The following is a 27,873-nucleotide window of genomic DNA, read 5'->3' as shown; positions in this document are numbered from 1 at the left end:
CGGATATGCTGAGAGTCCAGAGTCAGGTGGGGGGCAGTAGCTAGAGGTGAGTTTCTCCATAACAAGTTTTTCAAACCTGGAAAAGAATGCAGGGGGTGGGATGGGGTGGGGAGGGGAGCAATGCAGGGTGTGAGACCGAGATGGTCTCTTGGAAGGATTCAGGGATAAGGGGTGAATTCCAGTTATCTCTCTTTTCGGGCAAGGAGCTGGAATGGCTGAGGTTTATGTCTTTGTTCCATCAGTAGGTATCGCAGTAAATTCTGTTAAAGACAAAGGACCCCATGGTCCTTTTTGTGCACATCTATTCTTGGGGTGTGATTTGACTATTTTCCTTCCTTCCTTCCTTCCTTCCTTCCTTCCTTCCTTCCTTCCTTCCTTCCTTCCTTCCTTCCTTCCTTCCTTCCTTTTTTTTTTTTTTTTTGTTTAAGGATTTATTTACTTATTTGAAAGGCAGGGTTACAGAGAGAGAGAGGACGATACAGAAAGAGGGAGATCATCTATCTGCTGGTTCACTCTTCAAATGGCCACAATAGCTGACGCTGAGCCAGGCCGAAGCCAGGAGTCAGGAACTTCTTCCAGGTCTCCCATGTGGGTGCAGTGGCCCAAGGACTTGGGCCATCCTCCGCTGCTTTCCCAGGGGCATTAGCAGGGAGCTGGATTAGAAGTGGAGCTGCTGGGGCTCAAACGTTACCCATAGGGGATACCAGCATTGCAGGTCAAAGTTTAACCTTTTATGCCACAATGCTGCCCTGATTTGCAATTTGCATATCCCCCTGCACTCCTTGCAGTACAGAGCAGTAATAATTGACACAAAAGATCATTTTTAAAGAAGTTGCATAATTTAAGAGTGCCCAACAGGAGTACAACTGAAGTAATGATAGTGAGGATGGCGTTCTGGAGCACACAAATCCACACCCCTATGGCGTAACAGATAAATGTGGAAAACACGAGAAGATGCGGATGTATGTGTAGTTAGTAGGACCTGGAGGTCAGACTACCTGAGTTCAGATCTGGCCTCTGCCCCTCACTGGCAGTCATTGAATCTGGGCAAATTGCTTAAGACTTCTAGGTGTTACTTTCCCCATCTGTAAAAATGAGGATAATAACAGGACCTATTTTATATGACTGATGGAGAGATTAAATGAGTTAATATAGGGAAATTATATTTTTACCAGAGCTATATAAATATTAGCTGTTATATAATAAAAGTTTGTTCTGTAGTGTGTATGTGTGTGTGTGTGTGTGTGTGTGTTGTGTTTTAAATCACATCTGACTTTTAAACCAATTGAATTTTGGGTGTGTTTCCTTCAGCCTCTCGTACCACCTGCTAATGAACACTTAGATAACATGATTATATGACATAAAAGATTAAAAATAAAGATAACAGCATGAGTTTTTTAAAAAAAGGCATATGAGTCATAAAAATATGGTACAGGAGTTCCAGTGAACATAAACAGCTTCTTTGCAATATACTTGCTAAGGAAAGTGGGCATTTCTTTTAAGCAGTTAAAGTGTTGCAGCTGAAGCAATTGTGAAAACACAATTTATCGGTCACTTAGTTTGCCAGCTTTACAATCATGTGATTTTTGATTGATTTTTTTATTTGATGGGATTTTCTGTATTTTATAATTCATTCATAAAGTAGAAGTTGATTGGTCTTTATGGGCCACTGATTCCAGATTTTTCTATTTCAAGATTGTACACATTGTGACCACTCTCTACCTACTGGTACATTTTTATTGGACCTTGTGTTCTTTGAGCTGTTCCAATGGTCAGTGCCAGGTGGGGCCTGCTGTTCTCCCTGGGATTTTATTTTATTTTATTTTCTTCAAAGATTTATTTATTTGAAAGACAGAGTTACAGAGAGGAAGGTAAAGATAGAGAGAGAGAGGTCTTCCATCTGCTGGTTCACTTCCCAAATGGCCGGAGCTATGCCAATCTGAAGCCAGGAGCTTCCTGCAGGTTTCCCATGTGGGTGCAGAGGCCCAAGGACTTGGGCTGTCCTCTGCTTCTTTCCCAGGTGCATTAGCAGGGAGCTGGATCAGAGTGGAGCTGCTAGGAGATGAACTGATGCCCATACTGGATGCCAGTGCTGCAGACCAGGGCCTTAATCCACTATACCACAGCACCGGCCCCAAGGAATTTTATTTTTCAGTGCAGAATGAAATATCCTAGACTTATGAGAGACTGAATTCAGAGCTTGCCGTGGGCCAATGATGCTCACAGCAGATGATTGACTATGTTGAGACTCCTGAATGGATGAAAGAGGTGTCTTGCTCCTCAGCCTGCTCCATCCCTCCTCCCCAGCTTCAACCACTCCTTCAAGCACTGTGCAAACCTGAAGCTGTCTGGAGTCCTAGGACATACCTTGACAGTTCTAAGACAAAGTAGCATACCTGACTTTTGGCTTCATTGTCACTGAAGTTTGGAGTAAAGCAGTAAGCAGTACTTACTGTTGGGGAGGGAAGTATAAGCAGGGACAGGATGTTGACAGGAAGTTCTTCTGGGTGCCCATGTCATGGTACATAAGACTTTGAATTTGCTGCACTAAAGGGCTAAGGTTTGCATTCCCTAGAATGACTACAGCGGAAAAGGCTGGCAGCACCAAGAAATTGGTAACGATGGTTGGTGAGGGTGTGGAACGGTTAGAACATCTTGTACATTGCTGGAGGGAGTGTCAGCACTGATACTTGGAGAACTGTTTGCTATTTTTTGTAAAGTTAGATATCTATCTACCCCATGACCTGGCAGTTCTACTCCCAGGAATCCCCTCAAGTGAAATGAAAACAAATGTACACACAAGTACTTATAGATGAGTATTCATAGCTTTCTTATTCATAATAGTAAGAAGATGGAGTGATTGACCATCCATCAATGGGGGAATGGATAAGAAAATTTGTGGAAGGTTAATAGAATGGACTACCACTCAAAATTAAAAATGTAGCTACAGATTCATGTAATGCCATGGGTGAATCTAGAAAAAACACGGTGTTTAAAGAATTCAGATGCAGAAGTAAAGATGATTCCATTTATATGGAGTCCAAGAAGAGACAAGTATCATTAATGGGAAACAATGGTTGCCTCTGGAAGGGGAAGTGGGAGGGTTGGCATTGACTGGAAAGGCACGAGGAACTCTGGGTGATGATACTGTTCTACATATTTGATTACTTGGGTGAATTTGTGGAAACTCATCCACTATGACTGCACATCTTCCTATGTACAAATTACACCTCAACAAAAGATTTATTTTGTACGATTCTCAAGGATTATGGTTATAACACTTGGTATTTTTTTTCTATTTGCTAGTCCTAACTATGTGCATTTGTGAGGATCGTCATCTTTCGTAGTGACAAATGACATAACTTTTAACTGTGTATCAGGGATCCTTAACCTTGGTCCAGTAATAGTTTTCAGGGGATCCATGAACCCTGTGGAATTCAGTGTATGTATATGTGCATACATTTTTCTTTTCCCTTATGAAGTGAGTTCATAGCTTTTATTATATTCTCAAAGGGTATGTGACCCAAATATATTTTGAATAAAACCTCTGTGCTAGAAGATTCATGCAAAATGTGTCAGACACAATATCAAGAGTTAAAGATGAATGAACTAATAAATGACAGGTTGTTTCCAGCTGATGTTCAAGGAACAAAGCTCCTAATAGGTTGCAGATTAAAACTGTCAGATGTCAATGGTTCCATGAAATGAACAAAAATGAGAGTAACCTTCTGGTCTGAGAAATAGAATAAAATGTACCATAAAAGTGTATCATTAAACAACTTTTGATCACATTTAAAGAAAAATACATCTGATACTCAAAAGTATTCTATATACTGTATCTATCTTAAATATGGAAATTAGATTAATAGAACTGACAGTTATGATTCAACTCTAAAAGAATTATTTAACATTTTTCTCTTGATGAAATAACCAATTACTACAGTCAGTGCTAACAGAATTGTGTCAGGCCCAACTTTGTCAGTGTTTAACAAAAGAAGGCAATTTTGATGTGACTCAGTTACAGCAATTTTCCTATACTAAGTTTTGAGGATTGGTTTTTGTTGTCATCCTCTGATTGTAGGGAGACAATGCAGAATTAAGTTGGTGGCAGAGGCTTGTAAATGCTTTTTGAGATGTGAAGTGGCTCCAAGAACATGTGAGAACTTGGGCTTTCTTTTTTGTGGTTATTGATAGGTTTCTGTGGTCTGTTTTGTCCTATGTGTCTTGAGTGTGACATTGCCAGGCATTATGGAGAGTGTCTGTGTTGGCCATTGTTACCTGGATCCACCTTTGCACTGAGAATTGGCACCAGAGAGAGACATAAAATACGGGTAAGTGTACGGAAGGTCTGTGTGACCCTGGATCTATATAAGAACCTGGATGTCTTCCAAATTTGTGATTCCTCCCCTCGCCCCACCCTGCCAAAAAAAGGAGGTATGGGTGAGGATACTTAAAAATACCCCACTTAGTGGCAAACTTTAGGAAAGGAAAGAAATTTCCCATTTCATTCTTTACTAGGAAATATAAGCTCACAAAAATCCTATATGATGAATGGTATTTTCAAGGGGAAAATGATAATGCAGATTGTTGGTCAGGGTGCTCCAGAGCTGTGCTTCGATGAAGGGTGATTGGAGGACATGGCCATGATTGTTGGTCTTACTCCACCTCTCTCATCATTATATAGTCATGGACATCTACAGAAGTAAAACCACCTGCTAGCTTTTTGTTAATATATCAAGAGAAGATGACAGACAGAATCACACAAGGTTTGGAGGGGATACTTGGGAATCTGACTTAAAATATGTGACATGTGCAGCATTTACATGACATGTCCAGAATTCATTTGGTGGTTTCCTGGGAGTCTTTCAAAGAGCCAGATAGTCAACTTCCAGTATAGTGGAGACTGAAATACATGTGAGATTGGAAAAGGACAGGTCGTACATGTTAAATGTGGACAGATTTTAAAAAGGCATCTCTTTATGCCTTCTATGAGTGATCCCTCTGATATATATATATATATTATATATATGTATATATATATATATATATATTTTTTTTTTTTTTTGGACAGGCAGAGTTAGAAAGTTCTTCCTTCTGTTGGTTCAACCCCCAAGTGGCTGCTATGGCCGGTGCGCTACGCCGATCTGAAGCCAGGAGCCAGGTGCTTCCTCCTGGTCTCCCATGCGGGTGCAAGCACTTGGGCCATCCTCCACTGCCTTCCCTGGCCACAGCAGAGAGCTGGCCTGGAAGAGGGGCAACCGGGACAGAATCCGGCACCCCACCGGGACTAGAACCCAGGGTGCCGGTGCCGCAGGGGATTAGCCAAGTGAGCTGCGGCGCTGGCAATATATATATTTTTTAAAAGATTTATTTATTTATTTATTTATTTTTGACAGGCAGAGTGGACAGTGAGAGAGAGAGACAGAGAGAAAGGTCTTCCTTTGTCGTTGGTTCACCCTCCAATGGCTGCCGCGGCCGGCATGCTGTGGCCGGCGCACCGTGCTGATCCGATGGCAGGAGCCAGGTACTTATCCTGGTCTCCCATGGGGTGCAGGGCCCAAGCACCTGGGCCATCCTCCACTGCACTCCCAGGCCACAGCAGAGAGCTGGCCTGGAAGAGGGGCAACTGGGACAGAATCTGGTGCCCCGACCAGGACTAGAACCTGGTGTGCCAGCGCCGCAAGGCGGAGGATTAGCCTAGTGAGCCGCAGCGCAGGCCTAAGATTTATTTATTTTTATTTGAAAGACAGTGTTACAGAGAGAAGTAGAGACAGAGAGAGAGGTCCTCCATCTGCTGGTTCATTCCCCAGATGGCCGCAATGGCTGGAGCTTGTGGGAGATGGAGTCCCTAGCTTGCTAAATGTGGGTTTCGCTTATGTGCTCTGGCTTGCTTGCTTGCCTGCTGTAACGCCATGATAGGCCTCACCCTGGACCAGGAAGGAGGCAGGCGGGGTCCTTGAGTACAAAGAGAGTAAGCTCCCTTGGAATTTATTACCTTCTGCCCCAGACCAGCTCCCCTGGAATTTATGGCCCAATGCTTCCTCCCCATGCCATCTCCTTTGTGTGGCCTTCCCGCCACATAATGTATATAGTCTTTACGTTTAAATGAACCAATGAACATGTTAGGTCCCAATACCTTGCCATATAGAGAATAAGAAGGTAACCTGCACGAGATGACCTGCACCCTTGTAAGTGTGAGGCTATAAAAACCTCTCTTATGCAAATGAGAGGGCCTTTTGCCTGTGTACCGCTAAATGGCTGTGTGCGTGTAGGGGGTCCCAGCCGGCTGGTAACAGATAAACCTCTGCTTTTGCATCCTCGACTGTGTCTTGTCCATTGATTGGGAAATTCGGACACAACAAGCTGAGCCGATGTGAAGTCAGAAGCCAGGAGCTTCCTCCAGGTCTCCCATGCAGGTGCAGGGACCCAAGGACCTGGGCCATCTTCTACTGCTTTCCCAGGCCATGGCAGAGAGCTGGATTGGGAGAGGAGCAGCTGGGACTAGAACCGGCACATATATGGGATGCCGGCGCTTCAGGCCAGGGCTTTAACCCGCTGCCCTCCTCTGATATATTTTTAAGTGAAGGAAAAAGGCATAGATGTAACTATTTACATAAAAAGATGATATATGTATAAGCCTATGTAGACATGGAACTTCCCCAGAAGTTGGTAACAATGGTTGTTTCTAGACAGGTAACTGGGTGGCTGGGAACAGCTGTATTTGGGCAACAACTTTTTACTTTTGGACCATGTTTACTTATTAACCACTCCAAAGAAATAAATAAGTATAAATGGTAGGTCCTAAGAGAAAGATAGAACCTAGGTGTGATGGAGAAGCTAGTGGTTTTAAGCCCAAGAGCAGTATCAGGAAGTCTGAAGGGTAGGCTGGGAATCATAGGTACTGATTAGCTGCCTAGCTTCTGGGCACTTGGGTCACCCAGTGACCCTCGATGTTGGTGGATATTAGAAGCAGTGGGTGGGATGAGTCAGCAGGGAATTGTATAGGTCTCCAGGAAATGGAGGAGACTGTACAATTGTGGGAGAACAAAGACCCTGGTCTCGCCCTAGGGCACACTGTGTGAGGACTGGCTGGCGGTGCACTGCTGTTGGCCCCTTTCCATCTGTCAGGTGGCTCGGGAACTCAAGATGAGGACCTCCCATCTCTATGAAATCTGTGCGGTCGCTGCACCTAAGGACACCCTGGTTTGACTCAGCAAGACAACTCCTCCTGCTCACTCTGCTCTCCTCCCAAACTCTTCTTAGGAGATTTTTTTTCCTTCGAATTTTCACTAAACAGTATGAAAATAAATGATTAATGCCCCTACTCTCTCTACTGCTGTTTTCCTTTCCTGATGAAGGCTTTGTTATTTATCTGAATTTGCTATTCTGGTTCAGCCTGTAAAGCAGATTTCAGGGGTATATATTGTGGCCTGCACCCCTGCCCTTGCCTGGGGCTTTGGAAGGTTGCATGGCCCCCTCCCCTAGCTCTCCACTAGGAGGCTGGAAGACTTGCCGTGTGGCCTTCTTAGGTCAAGCAACTGTCCCCAGAGTGTTAGAGAAGGGGCAGGGCATGGTGAATTTCAATTAGCACCTGCACTTGGCACCTGATGCTGCTGAAATACATAAGCCGCCCTCCTTCCCTTGTCCTGACTGTGTCAAAGGGAAAGTCTCAGGTCAGTTCTGACCTCAAACAGCTCTCTGACACTCGCAGGCTTCTTCAAGCCCCAGGGTCAAAGGCAACTGTTAGGGACTGAAGTGTGTCCCCGTGTTCCACACACACCCTGCCCCCGTCGAAGATGTGTTAGATATGAGGAGGTCTTTGTGAACATGACCTTACTCAGAATTAGGGTCTTTGCTGATATAATCAAGTTATGATGTCATTATCAGGGTAGGCTTTAGTCCAATATGATTGGCATCTTTAGGAGAAAAGACTCAGACACACAGAGGAAAGGCAGCCAGGAGCGGATGGAGGCAGGCTGCAGTGATGCGGCCAGAAGCTCAAGCTGCCTGGGGCCACCAGAGCCTGGAAGAGGGAGAGGGGTTCCTCTCCCATCAGTTTTGGAGTGAGCACTGCCAACTTCTGGATTTTGAGCTTCCCGCCTGGAGCCTGTGACAGGACAAGTTTTGGTTGTTTCAAGGCCTCCCTCCGCTTCGTGGAAATTTATTACAGCATCCCTGGGAAGCTAATGCAGCAGCCATCAGTTGTGTGAACTGAATAGTCTTGTTTTTGTTAGGGTAGAACAGTGCAGAAGAACCTTGTCCAGAGCCTGAAAAACTTCCTCTGTTGATTAATTGTACGATGGTAGGCACATTCACAAGACTCTCTGTGTCATAGTTTCTCATCTGTCAAGGGGAACAGTGGTAGTAGTGACCTCACAGGGCTGTGAGGATGATAATTAGTCACAACATTTAGCAAAGTGCCTGGCAAGTAGGAAGAATGCAGGAAATACGAGCTATTATTATTTTATGGCTACCTTATACTGTAGCAAATTATACTAGTTTTCTAGACAAAGTTTTCTTTTTAAATTGGATTTTAGATGAAAATGGATTCCATTAAAGTCAAGATATTAAGTGAATGATTATGTAGGTGTTAAGTGGGTATGGCCAACATTGTGGAGATGGGAAAACATAATTTTTATTGAATGCTAAGCACTGTTCAAAACATGCTATGTGTTTTTTTTTTAAGATGTATGTATGTATGTATTTGAAAGGCAAAGTTACAGAGAGAGTGATCTTCAACCGCTGCTTCACTCCCCAGATGACTACAATGGCCAGGGGTGGAGCAGGCCAAAGCCAGGAGCCAGGAACTCCATCCTGGTCTCCCATGTTGGTGGCAGGGACCTAAGCACTTGGGCCACCCTCTGCTGTTTTCCCAAGCACATGGGCAGGGAGCTGGATTGAAAGTGGAGCAGCCGGGACTCTAACCATGCTCATATGAGATGCCTGCATTCCAGGCAGCAGTTTAAGCTGCTGTGCCACAATGCTAGCCCCATGCTACATATTTTAAGATGTTTTGTCTTTAACGTCCCTCAGGAAAGTGCTGTTCAATTTTCTCAGAAAAGGGATTTGAGCCCTAGGGAAGTTAAGTAACATGCCCAAGGTCCCATGGCTCATAACTAAACTGTATTAAGCAGGGAAGGCCTTCTTGGGCCCACGTGGTTGCACGCACCAGAGATTGCTCTATAGTGGTGAACATAGCCTGATTAGCCTTTAGAGAAAGGGTTACTTTCTACTGCTCCTACCTATCTGCACCTAAGCCTAAGCTAAGCAATGCTATCTCACGTCTTCCTTTCTGGATGTCCAGAGAAGTCACCAGGAGCTAAACCCCTTTTGGGAAAAATGAAGTGTTCCATGTGGACATTTTTGTAAATAATAAACTTTTTAAAAAAATATTATTTTATAAGTCAGAGTTACAGAGAGAGAGGGAGAGACTGAGAGTGAGAGATCTTCCGTCTGCTGGTTCACTCCTCAGATGACTGCAACGGCTAATGCTGCGTCACACTAAAGCCAGGAGCTTCTTCCAGATCTTCCACATGGGTGTCGGGGCCCAGGTAGCTGGACCATCATCCGCTGCTTTTGCAGGCCATTAGCAGGGAGCTGGATCAGAAGTGGAGCATCTGGCGCCCATATGGGATGCTGGCATCACAGGCCCCTGCTTCACTCATTGAGCCACAGTGTCGGCGCCCCCATGTGGACATTTAACCTATGATACAGTGTTGCTCTCAACCAGCTACTGAAAACAAACCAGGCCTGGGGACAACTCTATTAAATGAAAATAAACCTTTTTATTGTTTCATGCTAAAACCTATGGGGCTTCACAAACCCACGGCTGGGAACAATACACATTTCTGGCGGGGAAGTCCCAGCCAATCTCTGCCTATTTAGGTGGTAGGCCTCTCCTCAGGTGCCCCGCGTGAAGAGCGATGGTATTGCATACACTGGTTGCTGGTGCACTGCTCTTCTTGGTAGATGTCCAAGGTGTGGATGACCCTCTCCAGTGGGGAAACCCTCTTCCCCCTTTGCTTCTTCTGATCAGCTGGGTGGTCAAGAGCAAACTCAGCACTTCATTAGGGCCACAAACCCAAATAAGGGCATCTTTGGGTTGTGAAAGCATTGAGTCTACTACAGAATCACAGAACATAAGACAGAACCAATCTGAGGACAGTTCTTTGAACACTTGGTAGGAAGTGGCTTGGGGTCATGACATGTGCTTTCCTGGATGAACGTGTCAAGTGCAGGAGACACAGTCCAATACTAGATATTTAAGTAAGAGATAACAATGCTGATATTAAACATCACATTAAACAAGGTTTATGGAAAGCTTTGAGTGGTATACAACAGGGAAGACATATTTTGTGTGTTTTTATTCTTACTAGAAAATTCATTTTGGTTTTGTAGGATGCAAAATGTGGCAAGGATCTCTGCTGACTCCATGTGGATGAAACCTACCAACACTCATGCAATAGTCATTTCGGAGTCATCCATACTGATTGTAATAAGTTACCAGACCAGAAAACAAACAACACCCCCTGCCACAACCCTTAGCTTTAGGGTGAAAATATACTAATAACCTGTCAGCCTTGGAACTCTCTATTTTTTGGAACAAAGATAACAAGTTTGGAAGTCCTTAAATGTCTGCTTTCTTAGGCAATAACTTGTATGTGTATATATATTTTATATACCTAAGGTTCATTATACAATCATCCATAATGAATAACATATCCTTTTATAAACACTATTCATTTACACATTAACACATAAAGATTCTCTTTTGGTCTAGTAAAAACACTGTACTTTTAAGAAAATAAGCAGAGATACAAGTGTCTATAGTTCTGATTATACTTCTATGGAGGCAGAAACTTTTCTCTGTTTATTTTTTCCTTCCTGTTTTGCCCCCTAAACCACCTCTGCTCAACTGAACAGTAAGAAGCAACAATCCCAGGAGATGAAACTCAGACTTCATGTTCAGCAAACGATTCTAAGGCAAATTTCTTGGCCTAACTCATTGAAATCTTTTTATCTCATCCTTGCATCTCTGCATCTCCTCTCTCCCCTGATTTTTTGACCCCTGACCATTTGGAATCTGTATGATAGAACTGAACAGCCAGGGAAGAAGCCTGTAGAAAATGGGAGCTTTTCTAAAGCTTCTGGGTTTAGCAGTGAACAGATCAGATGCTTTTGTGCTTTATGAAGTATTTGGTTTATTTTGGGTAAGTGGATTCAAAGGGAGAGCTCAATCCCTATGAAACCCTCCACTGTATGTCATGGGAAGTTTGCAGAGACTTAAAAAACAGCATTAGTAAAAATTAGGAGTGGTAGCTTCCTCTTACTCCAATTGTGAGAGAGGGAAGCCAATGGATGAAGACGGAAATGTCAGCAAGAGGGCTTCAAGCCAAGGCTCCAGTGGTCAGCATTGTGGTACAGTGGGTTAAGCCGGTGCCTATGACACCAGCATCCCATGTGAATGCTTGCTTGGGCCCTAGCTGCTGCACTTCTGATCCAGCTGTCTGCTAATGTGCCTGGGAAATCAGGGGAAGATGGCACAAGTATTTGGACCATTGCTGCTCACGTGAGAGATCTGGATGGAGTTCCAAGCTGCTGGTTTTGACTTGGCCCAGCCTTCGCCATTGTGGCCATCTGAGGAGAAAACCAGCAGATGGAAGATCTCTCTTTTTGTCCCCCACCCCCAACTCTGCCTCTCAAATAAATAAATCAATCTTTAAAAAAATTTGATAAAAAACAAGGCTGCAAATAGCCAATGGCCAATGGTTTCTGGGGACTAAAGGTTACATTGCTCCCCTAGCTTTTATATAGCTAGCCTGCATATACCTAACTCTTCCCCACATCATCTGTAACATTGAAATTTCTTCCTGGAAAAGGAAATCCCTGAAACCAACTTAAAGGTGGTCTGTAAGGCCTCATGGTAGTGACAAGTAGATTCCAGAATTAGAAGGCAGAATCTCTATATTCACTGTTGCTAAGGCTAACTAGAAGCCAATCTGAATTCATCCCATAGGAAACAAAAACAACATTTAGTGACAGTAGTTCAGAAAAAAGATAGGACTGACAATTGACAGCACCATCTTTGACCCTACATGAGAAGGAGGTGTCATCATCAAATTACCCATTCTGTAGTTCAGTTCCACCTCCTCTCACTCACCACTTGGAAGGTAAAGCATTATACTTTTGGGCTTCTTGCTGCTTTTTATCACTTTCTCCTGTGGGTAAATAAAAGAGGCATATGATTAAGATGTCCAAGTTCTTTATTCTGCTAAAAGATGGGTGCCAGCCAGTTTAAGTCCTGTGTGTGATGGCTTCACTTAGAAGAAATGTCTCTGTAATCGCGAAATGCAGCACGGTTTGGTTGATGATTGCTCTTGTTTATGAGAAGTATTGCATGAAAGACTAAAAATGCTTTGATGCAAAATTAGGATCCTGAACTTGAAAACAACATTTTTCAGAGATGGTAATCAGGGCAGCCTAAGATCAAAATTCTTATTAGTGTTTCAAGATAGAGGAGAAGATGAAAATGTATGGTTCGAAAAGTTTAGGGGGGGCAGATGTTTGGCCTTGTGATTAAGACGTTGGCTAGGATACTTGCATCCCATGTCAGAATGGGTTCAGTTTCTGGTCCGGCTCCTGACTTCAGCTTCCCTCGAATGCAGCCCTTGGCGGGAGTGGTGAAGCTCAAGTCGTTGAGTATTAGCCATCCACGTGGGAGCCCTAGCTTGGCGCTCTGCTTCCGGGCTTCGTCCCCGACTGACTGGAGCACTGGGGAGTAAAACAGTGTAAGGGAGCTCTCTGTCTCTGTGTCTGTCTCTCTTTTCATCTCTTTGCCACGTATGTAAAATAGCAAAAATTTCAAAAAGGGCTTAGGGTATTTGTGACTTTTACTTATCTGTACAGTGGTTCTCTCAGGATAGCACAGATAATTTAAAAATTCAGTTTAGATCACAGTTTCTTTTTTTTCAACCTGAAGCAGAATGTCTTCTAATGGCTTGTTCTTTGTGATGATTTATTTATAAACATAAATGGATGCAGTTATAACTGATTTTTACATCTTTCTACTTCAAATAGCCTCTTTGTCAGCATTGTGGTCTGTGGTATCTCTCATAACATCATGGATATTTCTTTCCTGACATTTTTTTATGTACCTTATTTCCTTGATCAGGGTGTTCCAATAGAAATCCTCTTGATGAGAAGGTATCAGAGGGAAAGACACAAGGGAATGGCCATGGAAGAGAATGAGGATGCACTGGAGGGGTGCTGGATGCTCAGTGGGGAACCCAGGGTGGGATGAAGGCTAGGGGACATTGTCAGGACGCATTGGCCTCTCTGATGGAACATCTGAGAGAAGAATATGGTGTCATCTCATGCATTATTCTAAATCTGAGCTGGAGAGGCAGGCCAGACACAGAGCTGGAGAGCATTTGATGTGTGGTCTTTTCATTTGTTAGTTAGCCTCCAAGCTATGAGAAGCTGGCAAAATCACGTTGGCTTTGGGGTGGGAGTCTGGTGTAACCTGCAACAGCGCATGACTCACTTCTTCATCCTGGCCCATTAGCCATTAATACTGCAGGTGAAGATGGGTGCTTCTCCTTCTTCTATTTTCCTCTTGTCTTGGAGGCCAGACTATAGGTATTCCTGTCCTGCTCCTGATGGTCAAGGAATACTGCGTAGTCCACAAACTCTCCATTGCACATTTTCCATCCAGGCAGACTGTTCTCTTCACATCCCAGCTGGAGCTTGCTCCTGAGAAGATTGCCAAGGCAGGCTCTGTGAAGGTGACAAAGAGTTGAGAATCCATTATCTGTGAATGCAGCCTGGGAAGAACTATGGTTCCTTAAAAGTCTGTTTTGTTTTGTTTTGTTTTTTTTTTTTTTTTTTAAAGGGTTTATTTATTTATTTGGAAGTAGAGTTACACAGAGAGAGACAGAGAGAGAACTTCCATCCACTGGTTCTCTCCCCAAATGGCCACAATGGCCAGAGCTGGGCTAGGCCAAAGCCAGGAGCCAGCAGGTTCATCCAGGCCTCTCACATGGGTGCAGGGTCCCAAGCCTTTTGGGCCGTCTTTTGCTGCTTTCCCAGGTCAATACAGGGAGCTGGTTGGAAGTGGAGCAGCCAGGACTCAAACTGGTGCCCGTGGCGGACACTGGTATTGCAGGCAGCAGCTGTATCTGCTACGCCATAGCACCAGCCCTCCTTAAAAGTCTAAGACTTCTGGGCAGGAGTTTGTCTTGTTTGCAGGAGAGATACTGTGTCCTTCTCAGTCCATTATATCAGGACAGACAGAATGCTCTTTCCCCATAACTGGTGATGGTAACTTTGGTCTTTTGATTAAGGTAGTTGCCTACCAGATTTGTATACTGTGTGGTTTTAATTTTTCCCATTATGATCAATAAGTATCTGGTGAAGGAAGACTCGGATACTTCAAGCATGCACTTGCTAGTCTTAACAGTCACTGATGATTTTTTTCCTGAACCAGTTATTACTGCACTGGCTGCCAAATGGTGATGTTCAAATCCCATCATTCCTTCCACACCTAGTAGCAGGCACTTTCCCTTCTCTATTTGTTTACATCAGTATGGACTCAGAGATTCCTATTTGATTCTATGGTTACCATCCATTACTGTCAAAAGCAAATGGTCCGATTTTAATTAATGGATGACAGACTCAAACTGAGAGACATTCTATAAAGTCCGTGGACTGGTGCCAGCATGTGGTGCAGCACGTTAAGCTGCTGCCTACAATGCCAGTTTTCCATATGGGCGCCAATTTGAGTCCTGGCTGCTCCGCTTCTGACTCAGCTCCCTGCTAATGCACCTGGGACAGCAGCTTAAGATAGTACAAGTGACTGGGCCCCTACCACCCCTGTGGGAGACCTGGATGGAGTCTGGGATCCTGGTTTTTGTCAGGCCCAGCTCTATCTGATGCAGCCACTTCGTGAGTGAACCAGCAGTTCTCCTTCTCTCTCTGTAACCTTACCTTTCAAATAAATAAGTAACCTTTAAAAATTAAATCAGTGGACTTATCCTCTTCAAAATGCTAAGACCATGAAAGAAATGGATCCTGAAGAACTGTTACAGAGTAAAGGAAACTTTGGTGAGGTCACCATTACATGTAATATGTGAACCCGGACAGGATCCTAGGCAAAACTAATTTTTTTAGAGAATTATTTATTTGTAAGGCAGAGCAACAGAGAGAGGTGGGGGGGGGGGAGGGAAGGGAAGGGATCTTGTTCACTGGTTCACTCCCCAAATGGCTGCAATGCCCAGGACTGGTCCACAATGAAGGCAGGAGCCTGGAACTGTATGCAGGTCTCTCACATGGGTGGCAGGGGTCTAAGTACTTGCAACATCTTCCTCTGCCTTCCTTGGCACACCAGCAGGGAGCTAGATGGAAAGTGGAACAGTCAGGACTCAAATATGGCATGCTGGCTTCACAAATGGGGCATTAATCTGTGTCACAAGACCACCCCTCCTCTCCTGCAACAGAAAAGACTTTCAGAAAATAATTTTCTATAAAGGAAAGTAGTGGGACAATTGAAAATACAGTAGGGCAATTGAATAAGATTCATAGACCAGTCAACAGTACTGTGCCATTGTTGGTTTCCTGATTTTCCAAATTGAACTATGGTTACGTAAGAGCATATTCTTACCTTTAGAAAATATAACCCTGAAAGGTTTAGGGATAACTGAATGCTTGGTATTTATACTATTCTCAAATGATACAGAAAATCACCAAGATGAACACAGTAAAATATTTTGGGAACTTAGTAGAGGGCTTACGGGAATTCTTTGTACAGTGTTAGCAAACATTTACGTAAATCTGAAATTATTTCAAAAATAAAATGTTAAAATTCAGAGTTTCTCTGAAGCTTTGAAATATTTTGATTACTGAACTCCTTTGCAACCCCATCCCCTCACATTTGTCATCAGTGTCCCCCCACCACGTCCCCCTCTTTTGTCCCCTTTGCTCTTTTTAGCTTGAGAATACTTAGGAGGGAATTGCAGCCCGACAGCCCCTGTGGGCCAGTGGTTTGAATGGACATTACAGGAGCTGGTGATGTGCATGGCTTTGTTGCCATGTTGGCTCTTGGATTTTCTGAGTGCAAATTAAGTCCTTACTGAAGGAGGAAGGGAGAGAGGCAAAAGATGGGCCCGATTGGCCCCGATAACATTTGTTCAGACTCACCTGCTAAAGACTCAGCCCCAGCATTTGTCTACAACCAAGTCCCCATGAACACCCAGGAAAACAGGCAGCAGGTAGAAGTAGCTTTCCTCCTCCTCCCATTTCCTGAAGCGAGAGCCTGACTGGTCTCCATGGGCTTGTGCAGATTTCACTGCTGCTTTTCCCTTTGGGGAGCCTCTGAAGATGACCCCAGCATCATTACATTTTTATGGGTGAGAGGAGGGTTTGGCTGGGGGCAGCCAGATCCTGCAAGCAGGTGCTGCAATTCACTCATTTTTTGGGAGCCTCACTTCACCTTCCCCAGTCCCCAAAGGCAGAGCTATGATCTGTGACGGCAGAACCCAGGCTTTCAAGCAGCCCTATTTGGGCCCAGATGTGAGTGTCTCTGAGCACCGGGGCCTGCGAACTCGGGGCAGCTCGTCCCCTTTGGCTCGTGTGCTCACCACGGCCAGAGGGAGCTGGGGGAGGCTGAGGTGGCCGCTTTACATTCAGTGGCCAGAGAGGCTGGGATGCAAAGTGGGTGATGATGAGGCAGCACCCTGTGTCCTGTCACCGCGCACCACTGAATGTGGACCGGAGTTTGCTTTTATTATTCATGGATTTTAGCTCTGAAAGGAGAAGGCTCCTGGTCTTAACACATCCTGCCTCTCCTGCTTGTGCCTAGGTTGGTGGCTGTGCTGATGCAGGGCACCTGCCTGTGGGAAAGATATCCCAGCTGAGCCGCGTTGGTTAGCACATCAGTCCTGGCATCTGCAGCTGTGCGGACGATCCTCTGAGCTGGAAGGCAGGGCTGGCAGGGCTGACTGCTTCTGGATCCCAAGGGTGGAGTGGGCAGCTGTTTGCTCTTTCGGCTACATTGGTTGTGATACCGCATTTCTGAGGGAGGGCAGGGCTGGGAAGCGGTAGGGAAGCCACTGCCACATGAACCCGATGTTCAGATTGCCCTAACAACGTACAAAGAGCCCTACCCAGAGATCGGCAGACATTTACTAGCACCTGAGAGTCCCATCACAGGTGGGAAGTGTGGGTTTCCCCCCAGCTGGCATGGTGCAGCACCGCATGGCAGCCCTTGTGTCTACAGGCTGGGGGTGGGGGGTTCAGCATTAGGTGAGTGATAATTCTTGGTTTGCCTCGCGCTCAGAGGACAAGTGCATATGAATTTCCAGTAGAAAACCTTAATGTCTGCAGGATGGCCTGTGCATCCCACCTTAAAGAAGTGGCAAGCACTGGCAGCCAAAGATGGTGCCAGCTGGCCTGGGTCTCTTTCCAAACTCTGCCTTCCTAGGCTTGAGACCCCCTGCAAGTTACTTAATCTCTCTGGGTCTCAGTTTCCTTACTGGTAACACGGGCATTGTGACAGTATTTACTTGGTATGGTTGTGCTGAGCTTGTTTAAACGAGTGCAATAACTAAAGCATATAGAACAGGGTCGAGCACACAACAGGGATTCTGTAATTGTTGACTCAAAGTTATTACTATAAATTAAGCGACCTCTTGAAGGATGTTTGTCATGAGTCTGCTTCTTCATGATCACAAAGGATGGAAAATGCTACAGAAGGAAACAGATCATTAAAACAGTGGCTCACCACGACACTCATGGTGAGAGGTTCTGGCATTTTAAAGACCAGCCTCAGTTTCCCGAGTGAACAGCTTACACCCTAATCTACGAAGTGAGGATGATAATAGCAGAGTATGTACTTTATATAGCTGTTGTGAGATGGCCTCTGTTATTATTTCCATTGCATAAGTGAGACCATTGAGACCCAGAGGTGAACGGAGTTGACCATAGTTACATAGCAAGTCACTTTAGTCACAACTCAGGTGTGCAATTCTATAGCCTGGGTTCTGAATGCCTGTGCTTCAGAAGAGAGGAGAGAAAGAGAAGGAGGGGCTAGTGAGGAACAGAGAGAGAGAGACTAACGAGTGGTAATAAGTACTCCCTGAAGGAGTAAGTGGGCATGGAAATTCAATAAGTACATCCTAATGATAGCAAGGGAGATGACATTTCATGCCTTGTTTACACAATTCCAAGCAGCCACTTTGTTTAGAAACAAGGAATTGCTGCCTGCTTGCTGGAGAGTCATTGCTTTAAAGAAGCTGTGAGGGTCAGTCCCTTGGGACCGGGAGTTCCTAAGAGCCCAGTGTCAGGGAATGGTAGAGGCTGAGCCGTGCCCCTTGCTTCAGAGGTGGGAGAAGGGGGAGAAAGGGATGTCGCTCGCCTGGCCACTGAAACTCACTCCAGCATTATCTCCGCCATGCTCCTTCTTCCTGGGGAGCCCCTTCTTGTCAGGAGTGGGGGAGTGGGGGAGGGGATGCACCTGTTCTCCAAGTGCTCATTCCACTTATTGTGGGAGCAAACATTCTGATGAGTCAAGGAATTTGTTCACCCCCTCTGCAGGCGTGTGCTGAGCTTGTTGCCACCCTCCGCACCATGCTGGGTGTCTGGTTCCTTCCTAACCTGCAGGTCTCAGTTCAAATATCACTTCCCTGGAGAAACCTCCCCTGGCCCCCCACCTGACATAGCTCACACACTCAGCCATTCTTCCTTCTATCCTGTCCCTCTGTTTCCTTCATAACACGTCATTTGGAAATTCTCTTGTGTGTCCCCTTCCCAAAGGCAGGGATCTCCTCCTGATCGCTCACTGCTGTATCCCACCCGCAATGGAACAATACCTGGCACCTAGCAGGTCTCCATCAGCATTTGTTGAATAAAAACAGAATGAAGAAATGAATGAAACGACATTGACCTTCCCCCAGGAAAACAACATTCTGTGGCTTTAAATGGAGATGGAGTGAGAGGGCCATTGGCCGGGATCCCTTAGGCCATCCTGGAGAGTCCAGCAGTGGTTTAGCTAATCAGCACATGCAGTTTCTGCATAACGAAGTGTGCCAGGGACATTTAATTTCTGTTAATTGGCGCTGAGGAGGAGGGGTTGTTATCGAAATCACCAGCCAGCTGGAAGCAGGTCTGTGTCAGACCTATTAGCAAATCAGAATAGACATTTCATAAACTGTGTCCACCCTTTGAAGCAGCGAGTCCCCAGATGGCAGCGCCAGTGTGCTTGCTGGCTGTGTTCTGGGGTACAGGCAGGCGTGACCCTTCAACCTGCAGCAGACGAGGTGGTCAGGTGGTCCCTACCGGAAAAGGCAGATGAGGGTTATGGCATAACATGCATCTTGAAATGATCGTCCAACTGATGCGACCCTGGTGCGTTACCAGCTTATCTGAGGTTAAGAGAGCAAAGAAGTGGATGTATACTGCTTCAGAGCTGGCCCCACTGGTTCCTGACTGTGACCTTAGAGACTGCTTTATCTTCTGAGCTTTACCTGTTTGATCTCTACACAGGGGATAAGAACACTTAGAGGGTTGTGTGAGCATGAAATGAGAAAATGCACACACATAATAACAGTAGCTAACATGACAGTGTTTTCTATGTGTTGGGCACTGTGCTGACTTCTTTATGCACTAATTTAATCCTCACCAAATCTCCCAAAGAAAGCACAATTAAGACGTGCACTTTATAAGTGATGGAGCTCGCATCCGGAGGGGTTCAGTGAACTGCCCATGACAATGTGATGAGGAAGTGCAGAGCCTGAATCTGCACCCAGGCTGTCTGACTCCACCGTGCTCCTAGTCACCCTGCAGCAGCCCTGCTGAGTACCTCGCATTAGCTTGGTGGCTGGCATGTGGCACGTGTCTAAGGAGTGGCAGCTGCGGGATTCAGTTCTTGTCGTGTCTGCAGGCTCCTGCAACAGCTACCTCTCCTGGAGCCCCTCCTGCACGCCCACAGCCAGCCCATTTGTCTCAGTCACTTTGCCCCAAGCCCTTGCAGGCGCCTCACATTGTTGCCACCTTTCATGTGCTCAGGGAGGTCAGCGAGCCAAGCAGTGATGGGGCTGGGATTTGAAGCCAGGGACATGTGACCCAGAGCCTGGGCGCTTTGCTTTCTGTACTATGGCATCTCGCCATGCTGCCCATCTTGCTGAACCTTTTCCCCTGAGGAAACTCTTGTGACAACTAAAACACTCCCTTATTGTTCCCCTCTCTCACTTCTTTCTATGCCCCAGACCTAGCTCATTCTTGCACTTTTTATTTCTGAATAAAAAGTATATGCCCATGTGCAAATATTGTTAACAGCTGCTATTTGTGGAGCAGCTCGACGCACTCAAGACCATGGCCTGAACTGGACATGCATGATGGCATTTAGTCTTACCTCTAGAAGCCTAGGATGTGGGTGTGCTGATCCCCACTTCACAGATGAGGAAATTGAGGTCTAGGGAGGCGCTGTAGCTCTTCCAACTTTCTTTAGTTAATTGCCAAAGGAAACATGGCAAAAGTGAGTAACAGAGCTTGGAAAAAAACCCAGGTGAGCTGGTCCCCACACTGCGGGTCCTATTCTCTTGCACTGCCTCTCCAGATCCTGTAGACTTCTGGTGCATCGGGAACGTGGCTATTATAGCAACGCCCAGATCCTTACTGTCTGATGCTCTAAAAGCTGGTCTTCTTTTGGAGGCTCCCATAATGAAAAGGCAGAAGCAAACTCACCAGCATCTAAAAACAACTTAAACTTAAAAAAAAAAAAAGCTTATAAATAGAATGTGCAGAACAGACTATTTCGAAGTGTGGCTCTGATATCTAAAATTACCCTTCCCTTCAAAACAGTATCCATCACCCCTTCTGACTGACAGTCCTGGTCCTTGTCATGGAATTGGAGCACTCTTTCTGGAGTTGCGAGTGGCATGTCCCCTCATATAAGGCAATCTGCCACTCCCCTTGACGGGACACAGGAAACATCTCCCAAGGAACTGAGGAGAAGGTGGTGGTGGTGGTGAGAGCAGAATCTCGGTACAATCCTTTGAAACCCAATATTTATCTGAATTTCTCTTTGCTCCTCCAGGCCTGTTTTAATGCATTTAGTGCATTGTGGCACAGCAGGTTAGGCCACTGTGTATGACACCGGCATTCCATGTTAGAGTGCTAGCTTGAGTTCTAGCTGCTCCCTTCTCATCTAGCTCTCCGCTAATGTGCCTGGAAAGGCACCAGAAGATGGCTCAAATACTTAGGCCCCTGCTGCTCACGTAGGAGACCACGATGGAGCTCCTGGCTACTGGTTTTGGCCCGGCCCAGCTCTGGCTGTTGTAGCCTTTTGGGGCATGAACCAGCAGGTTGAAGATCTCCTTCACTGTCTCTCCTCTGTCATTCTGCTTTTCAAATACATTTTTTAAAAATTTAAGTTTATTTTATTTATTTGAGAGGCAGAGAGAGAAACAAATACAGAAAGAACTCCTGTCCACTGCTTTACTCCCCAAATGCCCCCAAACTGCTGGGGATGGGGCATGCCAAAGACAGGGGCTGGGAACTCAATCTGGGTCTTCCACATGGATAGCAGGGACCCAGTTACTTGAGCCATCACCACTGCCACCTAGGGTCTCTTACCCAGAAGCTGGAATTGCACATGGAGCCACAACTTGAGCCCAGGTATTCTGATATGCAGGAATCTCAAGTGGCATTTTAACCACTTAGTCCCCTCCAGTCCTGTGTTAGCTGTCTCTATGTGTTTTGACTCAAGTTTCTTTTTGCTTATTTGTAGGGCTCTCCTAAATGCAAATAGCTTTCACAGTCATCTTTGATGGTGAGGGGGTCGCCATGTTCATGGGAAGAACATTAGCGAGGCTTGGCTCCAGGACACGTACGACCTCCAGCAGTGACATCCTGACATTGCAGAAGGCTCTCATCAAGTTGGTCCGTTACGCTAGCATGGACACTGAGAGCATTAGTACAAAATGCACACAGTGCACAAAGGGCCTCTGCTAATGCCTTTTGCCTTTCATCCCGGGTCTTGGCTGGCATTCTGTTAGTCCTTCCCATGCTGTAGTTCTTGTCCATCCAGCAGTGACCCTATTTGCATAATTAGCTTGCATCTATGGGTGTTGCCTTTGAACTCTGGATAAACACCAGTACAGAATACTGGGACATGTCAGCCCTCCGAGCCCTCTTGTTCCCACAGAGGAGATGAAAGTGGGGTCATTTTGGAAATTGCAACCCCCTTCTTCTGGGACTCTGCTCTGTATCATTTAGAGTGAGGACAAGCAAAGCCAGAAATAATCTCACGAAGACAGAGCGATCTGGGGAATGCAAAATGCTCATGCGTTTTGACGTCAATGATCCAGAACCACATTATAGCTTCAGTTCTTTTTCAAGTTGGCCTGGCTGTGTCTGGCAGCCCTTGCCGCAGGGGTGTGTTTGCTTTTTGGATTTCTCTGTGTAGAACCCTCACAGTTGCTTTGCTTCCCACCATTACTGCTTGGACCATAAGAGCTCACCTTGCTATTTTCCTTTTTTTGTTTCTGGGAGAACTTGACTCTGAGTTAAACCTCCCACCCCCTATCTCCACTCCCATCCTGGTTCTCTCGGCAGCACTCAGCTATTTGTCTATCCTCTCCAAACTCAACCCTGTTAGAATCATGCTTATACTTGCCATTGAAGAAGAGGAAGGCAGTGATTTAAAATTAAGCTTTGGGCTCAGAGTCCTGGGTTCTAGTCCTTGTTGCCCTGGAGAGATCACTGACCTCTAAGCCTTGATTCTAATCTCTGAAATGGGGTAATAGCAGCACCTGTCTCACAGGGATGGGACGCGCAGGATAACATAATGCATGTGGCGTGTAAAGTGCTTGACATACAGCAGATGATAAATGATAGCAACTGCTGCTGGATGAGGCATCAGAGATGGATTTTTTTTTTTCTGGTTTCCATTCCTTCTCAAACTTGTTTTGACCTTGGGTAAGGAATTGAAGCATTCTGGACCTTAGTATTCTGTAGTCTGGGGACAGACATAACATTTCCCTGCATAGCTCACGGGTTTCACACGAAAGTTTACCAGTGGCAGTGGCAGTAGTGAGATTTCTTTACAATTCTGATTTTTAGGAGCTGCTTTTGGTTTCTGTAGTCTGCTCCCCAGGGGTGCCAGGCAAGGTCCTGAAGACAGACCTGTCCTCAGACAATTTGGGAACAGCCACAACTCATCTTTCCCCTTTTGGGAGCAACAAAGTCTCCCAAAAGAGTGTTACTTGGAAGAATTCCCATAAAACTCCATCCAAACCTCTTGAAACCCGTCTTGCTGGTGCATCAGAATCTGTTTCTAACAACGAGAACATGCCTTAGGATCCCAGTGACAGAATGGGAGCTCCGGATGGGAGCTCAAGTATTCAGGCAGGGGATCTTTGGCCTTGAGTTTTTTGTTTTGAGCAGTGTTTAACCAGTACCTGTATGGGTTGCACTGAAAATTCTATATGGCTCACATGTGGGAAAATTGCCAGGGGAAGGATAAGTATGGAATTTGGGATAGTTGTGAAGAATTTGGGGGGAGGGGGAGAGGGGAATCAGATTGGAAGAGGCACAAAATGGGCTTTAATATTGTTTTATACTTTTTTAAAAAATATGTATTTATTGGAAAGGCAGAGCTACAGAGAGAAGGAGAGACAGAGATCTTTTACTCACTGGTTCACTCTCCAAATGGCTGTAACAGCCAGAGCTGGGCCAGGTGAGGCAGGGACCTGGAATTTCATCTGCATCTCCTACATGGGTGGCAGGGGCCCAAGCTCTTAGGCCATCTTCTGCTGCCTTCCCAAGCCCATTAGCTGGGAGCTAGATCAGTAGTGGAGCAGTGGGGACCCGAATAAGCACCCATATGGGATGCTGGCATTGCAGGCGGAGGCTTAACCTGCTGTGTTACAATGCCAGCCCCTGGGTTTCAATCTTGACAGTTATTATTATTTTGAAAAGCTCGTGGGACAGGTGTTGTGGCACAGTGGGTTAAGTTATCTCTTGGGAAGCCTGCAATCCTGTATCTCAGTGCTGTTTTGAGTCTTGCTGCTCTGCTTTTTTTTTCTTTAAAGATTTATTTGTTTATTTGAGAGGCAGTGTTACAGAGAGGCAGAATCAGAGAGAAAAGAGGTCTTCTATCCACTGGTTCACTTCCCAGATGGCCACAATGGCCAGAGCTGTGCCTATCTGAAGCCAGGAGCTTCTTCTGGATCTCCCACGTGGGTGCTGGGGCCCAAGGACTTGGACCATCTTCTACTGCTTTCCCAGGCCATAGCAGAGAGCTGGATCAGAAGTGGAGCAGCCAGGACTAGAACCAGCCCCCATATGGGATGCTGGCACTATAGGCAGTGGCTTTACTCACTGTGCCATAGCACCAGCCTTATGCTGCTCTGCTTTTGATCCAGTTTGCTTTTAATGCCTCCTGGGAAAGCAGCATATGATGGCTCAGTTACTCGGGCCCTTGCGACCCATGTGGGAGACCAAGTTGGAGTTCTGGGCTCCTGGTTTCAGCCCAGCCCAGTTCTGGTTGTTGCAGACATTTGGGGAGTGAACTACTGGATGGAAGATATCTCTGTTTATCTTTCTTTCTATCTTACTCTGCCTTTTAAGTAGATGAAAAAAACAAACAAAGAAAACTGGATGGTGGGTATATGGTTATTTATGATCCCATATAACTAAACAATTGTATCTACTCATATATATGGAACATTTAGTAATAAAAAGGGGAGAAGAGCAGAAAGGAGTCCAAAATCCAGAAAAGCAATCAGTAACAAACACATCTCTTGGAAGGCTATACCTGTGTTTATCTTTCCTGTTAACCACCGCACCCTCACTGTCCCAAAGCCTGATCCAGGGCGGGTGAGGGGTAACTGCTGTTGAATGGATGAATAGTGCTCCCCCGTGCCCCAATCTTACCCCCGCCATCTCTGATTTGAAAGTGTACCTTGGATCCCAAGGTCTTGGATCTGCTGCTTTCTGTTTGCCAAAGTGTGATCTGTGGGCACAGGGCCTCCTGGGAACATTTTGTCTCTGTTCTAGTGGGGAACACAATACTGGCAAACAGCTTGATCGTTTAACATCGCTCTGTTGCAGGCAACATGTCCTGACGTGACCTACTCCCAACGACATGAACCTACTGCAAGGATCTTTGGAGTTCATTTCCCTGGGTTGGTCCTGCCTCCCAAACACATTCCTTAAGGGCCGGTCTCTCCCGCTCTTCTCTTAGCCAAAGGGAGGGCTGCGTTCTTATCCCTCAAGAGGTTAACAAGAGAAACATCAGTGGCAGCAGCTGCTGGCTCTGCCTTGCCCTGGGCCGGCTTGCTAAGCAATGGTTCCCAGCTGGAGAGACTTGAGAGGACCTTGCTTGTCTGCTTGCCATAGCTGTTCACTCCCCAGGAAGGAGTGCAGAGGTGTGAGGCTGGCCTGTGTAGTCAGAGGTGGGCAACAGGATGAGCACGCCTGCCTGCTCATCTAATTGCGACAGGTGACTCGTGTGTGAGCTAAGCTGATGCCAGAGGAGCTGCAGTGCCCACAGGCGTTGAGATTGCCTGGGAAAATGTTATCCGGAAAGGTAGACCCGTGAGCATGGAACTGCCCTCCCTCCCATTCAGCTGTCCAAGGCTAAGGGCATAGCAAAGGTGATTGTCAAGGCCTGGACAGTGCCAGGATGGGGCTGGGAAGAGCCCCGGGCTTGCTAACTGTGCCCTTGGCCTCAGAGTGGCTTCTCCAGGGTTAGTCTGTACCAAAGGCCAACAGTCAAGATGTTAGCAATCAGGTGGCAGAGACACTTGCCGATCAGAATAAAGTGGGCTTGATTACTGGAGGTTTCAGCTGTGCCCCGGCTCACGCCCTTTGGCTGCTGGATGATAGAGTGGTGGGGGCAACCTGGGAGAAGGGTCGGGGTGCGGAGGAAGAGATGCCTCCAGAGCTCAGAGCATCTGCTGTTCAGCTCTCAGCGCAGATCTCTGTGAATATTTTAACAACCGGCGTGGCCACAGCCTGGCAGAGTGTCAGCTGAAGGTCGGCTCTGGGCTGCTATGGGAGACGTGATTTAGATCCTCATGCTTCGCATGCATCAGGATCACTTGGGGGGCTTCATGACTACGGGCCCAGGCCACGTTCACTACCCTGGTGAGACTGCCGACCTCTAGGGACTCAGCTCTGACTCTGGAGAGGTCGATGCTGACTCGAGAGATGGTGTCCAGCACATGGTCTCTAGGGGCAAATGCTGAATTCAGCCACGGTCATGTGAGTGAGTGACACTGGTGGACACTGCAACATGAAGAGTGCACGTCTCTTTAATCGAAGTCTGCCCGGCCCTGGCCCAGTTCCCCTGGATGGTGGCTGCTCAGCCCTGCGGGGGACAGACCCTCTGCATTGCAAAGAGATGCGGGAAGTCGTGGAGTCAGGTACTGAGCTCCCCCTGCCTCTCCGCAGTCCCAGGTGGGGCACTGCGTTCAGTTCTGCTCTGGAAGCTGTGTGTGGGAGGCGTGGAGCCTGGTTCCACAGGCTGAGGGAAGGGCACAAGGGGAGAAGCTGGGTGCTGCTTAATGAGACCCTTCCTCAAGCGTGGTCCTCAGAGCCCGTTCTCGGGTGACCGCAGCCTGCCTCTGCCTCTCGGTTGCCCCTCTGCTTCCTCCAATCCAGTGCTACCCTCCGAACCTTCCCTGGCAACAGGGTGCCGGTATTTGACAGTGGGGCACAGGGGCACCCTCCTAGGGACCACCTGAGTCGTGGCTGAGGCGTGCAGCGTTCACAAGGTAGAGTTTTCTGCTTTAGACCCTCCCTGAGGGGCTGCGGTTCTACTGGGGAGGTCTGGGACGTTCCTTGAATGAATGTAATCCTCCAATTATCAGAGAATGGTGGCTTGATCGCTACATTTACAGCCAATTCCTGAAACTTCCTCCCTTCTTCCTATCCCCTTCTCACTGACTCTCGTCCTTCATGATTGAGCTTAGACTGTGCTCTGACTCCGAGATGAAGCCACGTGTTTTTTTTTTGTTTTTTGTTTTTTTTTTTTTTTTTTTTTTTTTTTTTTTTTTTTTTTTTTTTACCATGATAGTCTTGGGCATGTTCTTGTTTTAGAATTTTCACCTGGACTGGCCATGACCTCCGAGGCTAACAAGGGTTAGATGTCCACTGGGTAAGGCACTCTACACTGCTATCTCAGCTCGTCCTCACCATAGCCCAGTGAGGTTAGCACTATTGTCATTCCCATTTAGGGAAATACACTGCGGATCCCAGAGGTTAACGTGCCTGGCGTCACGTAACCAGGAAATAGTAAATGAGGATTTGAACTCAGTTTGCATGCAATAGAGCTTGCTGAAACCAAAAACTGTGCCTAGCATTTGCTACCACACTGCACTATTTTGCCTCCTAGTGTTCTGGAGTCAGAGCCCGGAAGTCGAGGGTCTTTTGGTTCATACAGCACAGTCCCCTCTTTGCTTGGTCACTATCTGTGGTTAACCTCTAAGCCTCAGTTTCTATAAGGTACGGTAGAAATGACTTGAAAGGCTGTGTCAGTTGTCCTCGCTGCTGTGCCTAGTGTATAGTAAGCCTAGGAAACCTGTTAGTGGAATGAATGAGTAGAAGGTGTCAGTGCAGTCAGTCTTACTTGGAGACATCCTTGCAAACTCTGGTAAAACTCTACAGAAATTAGATGCAGTGTGGAAAGGTGCGAATCTGATGCTGCTGTGAGTGAGGAGGATGGAGGTGGTGAGGGCAGCGTGGGAAGCCTTCAAGTTATTTAAGTTTCTCAGACAGGTTCTTCCATAGAGAGTGGACGATGGGAAGCATTTTTAGTTTCATTTGGAAGCCATGCTTGGTATTTTCATGGCACCCAAGTAACCTGCTTGTTAA

At 46.2% G+C, this 27,873-nt stretch overlaps 2 protein-coding genes across 13 annotated transcripts in view; one reads left to right on the top strand and one right to left on the bottom strand.

The window, feature by feature from the left end:
* Positions 1-27,873, top strand: part of PLAC8L1 (PLAC8 like 1) — a 66,163-nt gene that overhangs the window by 15,257 nt on the left and 23,033 nt on the right. For 2 of the 5 annotated variants that reach the window (XM_051843462.2, XM_051843464.2), the window contains exon 3: positions 4,195-4,331. In XM_051843462.2, the coding sequence (XP_051699422.1) occupies positions 4,195-4,331 (137 nt within the window). Of the gene's footprint in view, positions 1-4,194; positions 4,332-7,068; positions 27,125-27,873 lie in introns of those variants that run through there. The other 3 variants (XM_051843461.2, XM_002710284.5, XM_051843463.2) reach the window with 3 other exon arrangements.
* SH3RF2 (SH3 domain containing ring finger 2) overlaps positions 9,766-27,873 on the bottom strand; it is a 140,084-nt gene continuing 121,976 nt past the window's right edge. For all 8 annotated transcript variants that reach the window (XM_017341158.3, XM_070076260.1, XM_017341159.3 and 5 more), the window contains one exon: positions 9,766-13,776. The gene's annotated coding sequence lies outside the window, so the exon portion shown is untranslated. The remainder of the gene's footprint in view (positions 13,777-27,873) is intronic.

The sequence above is a fragment of the Oryctolagus cuniculus genome, chromosome 6 (assembly GCF_964237555.1).
Source record: "Oryctolagus cuniculus chromosome 6, mOryCun1.1, whole genome shotgun sequence".
NCBI lineage: Eukaryota > Metazoa > Chordata > Mammalia > Lagomorpha > Leporidae > Oryctolagus > Oryctolagus cuniculus.
This window is presented reverse-complemented; position numbering and strand designations above follow the sequence as displayed.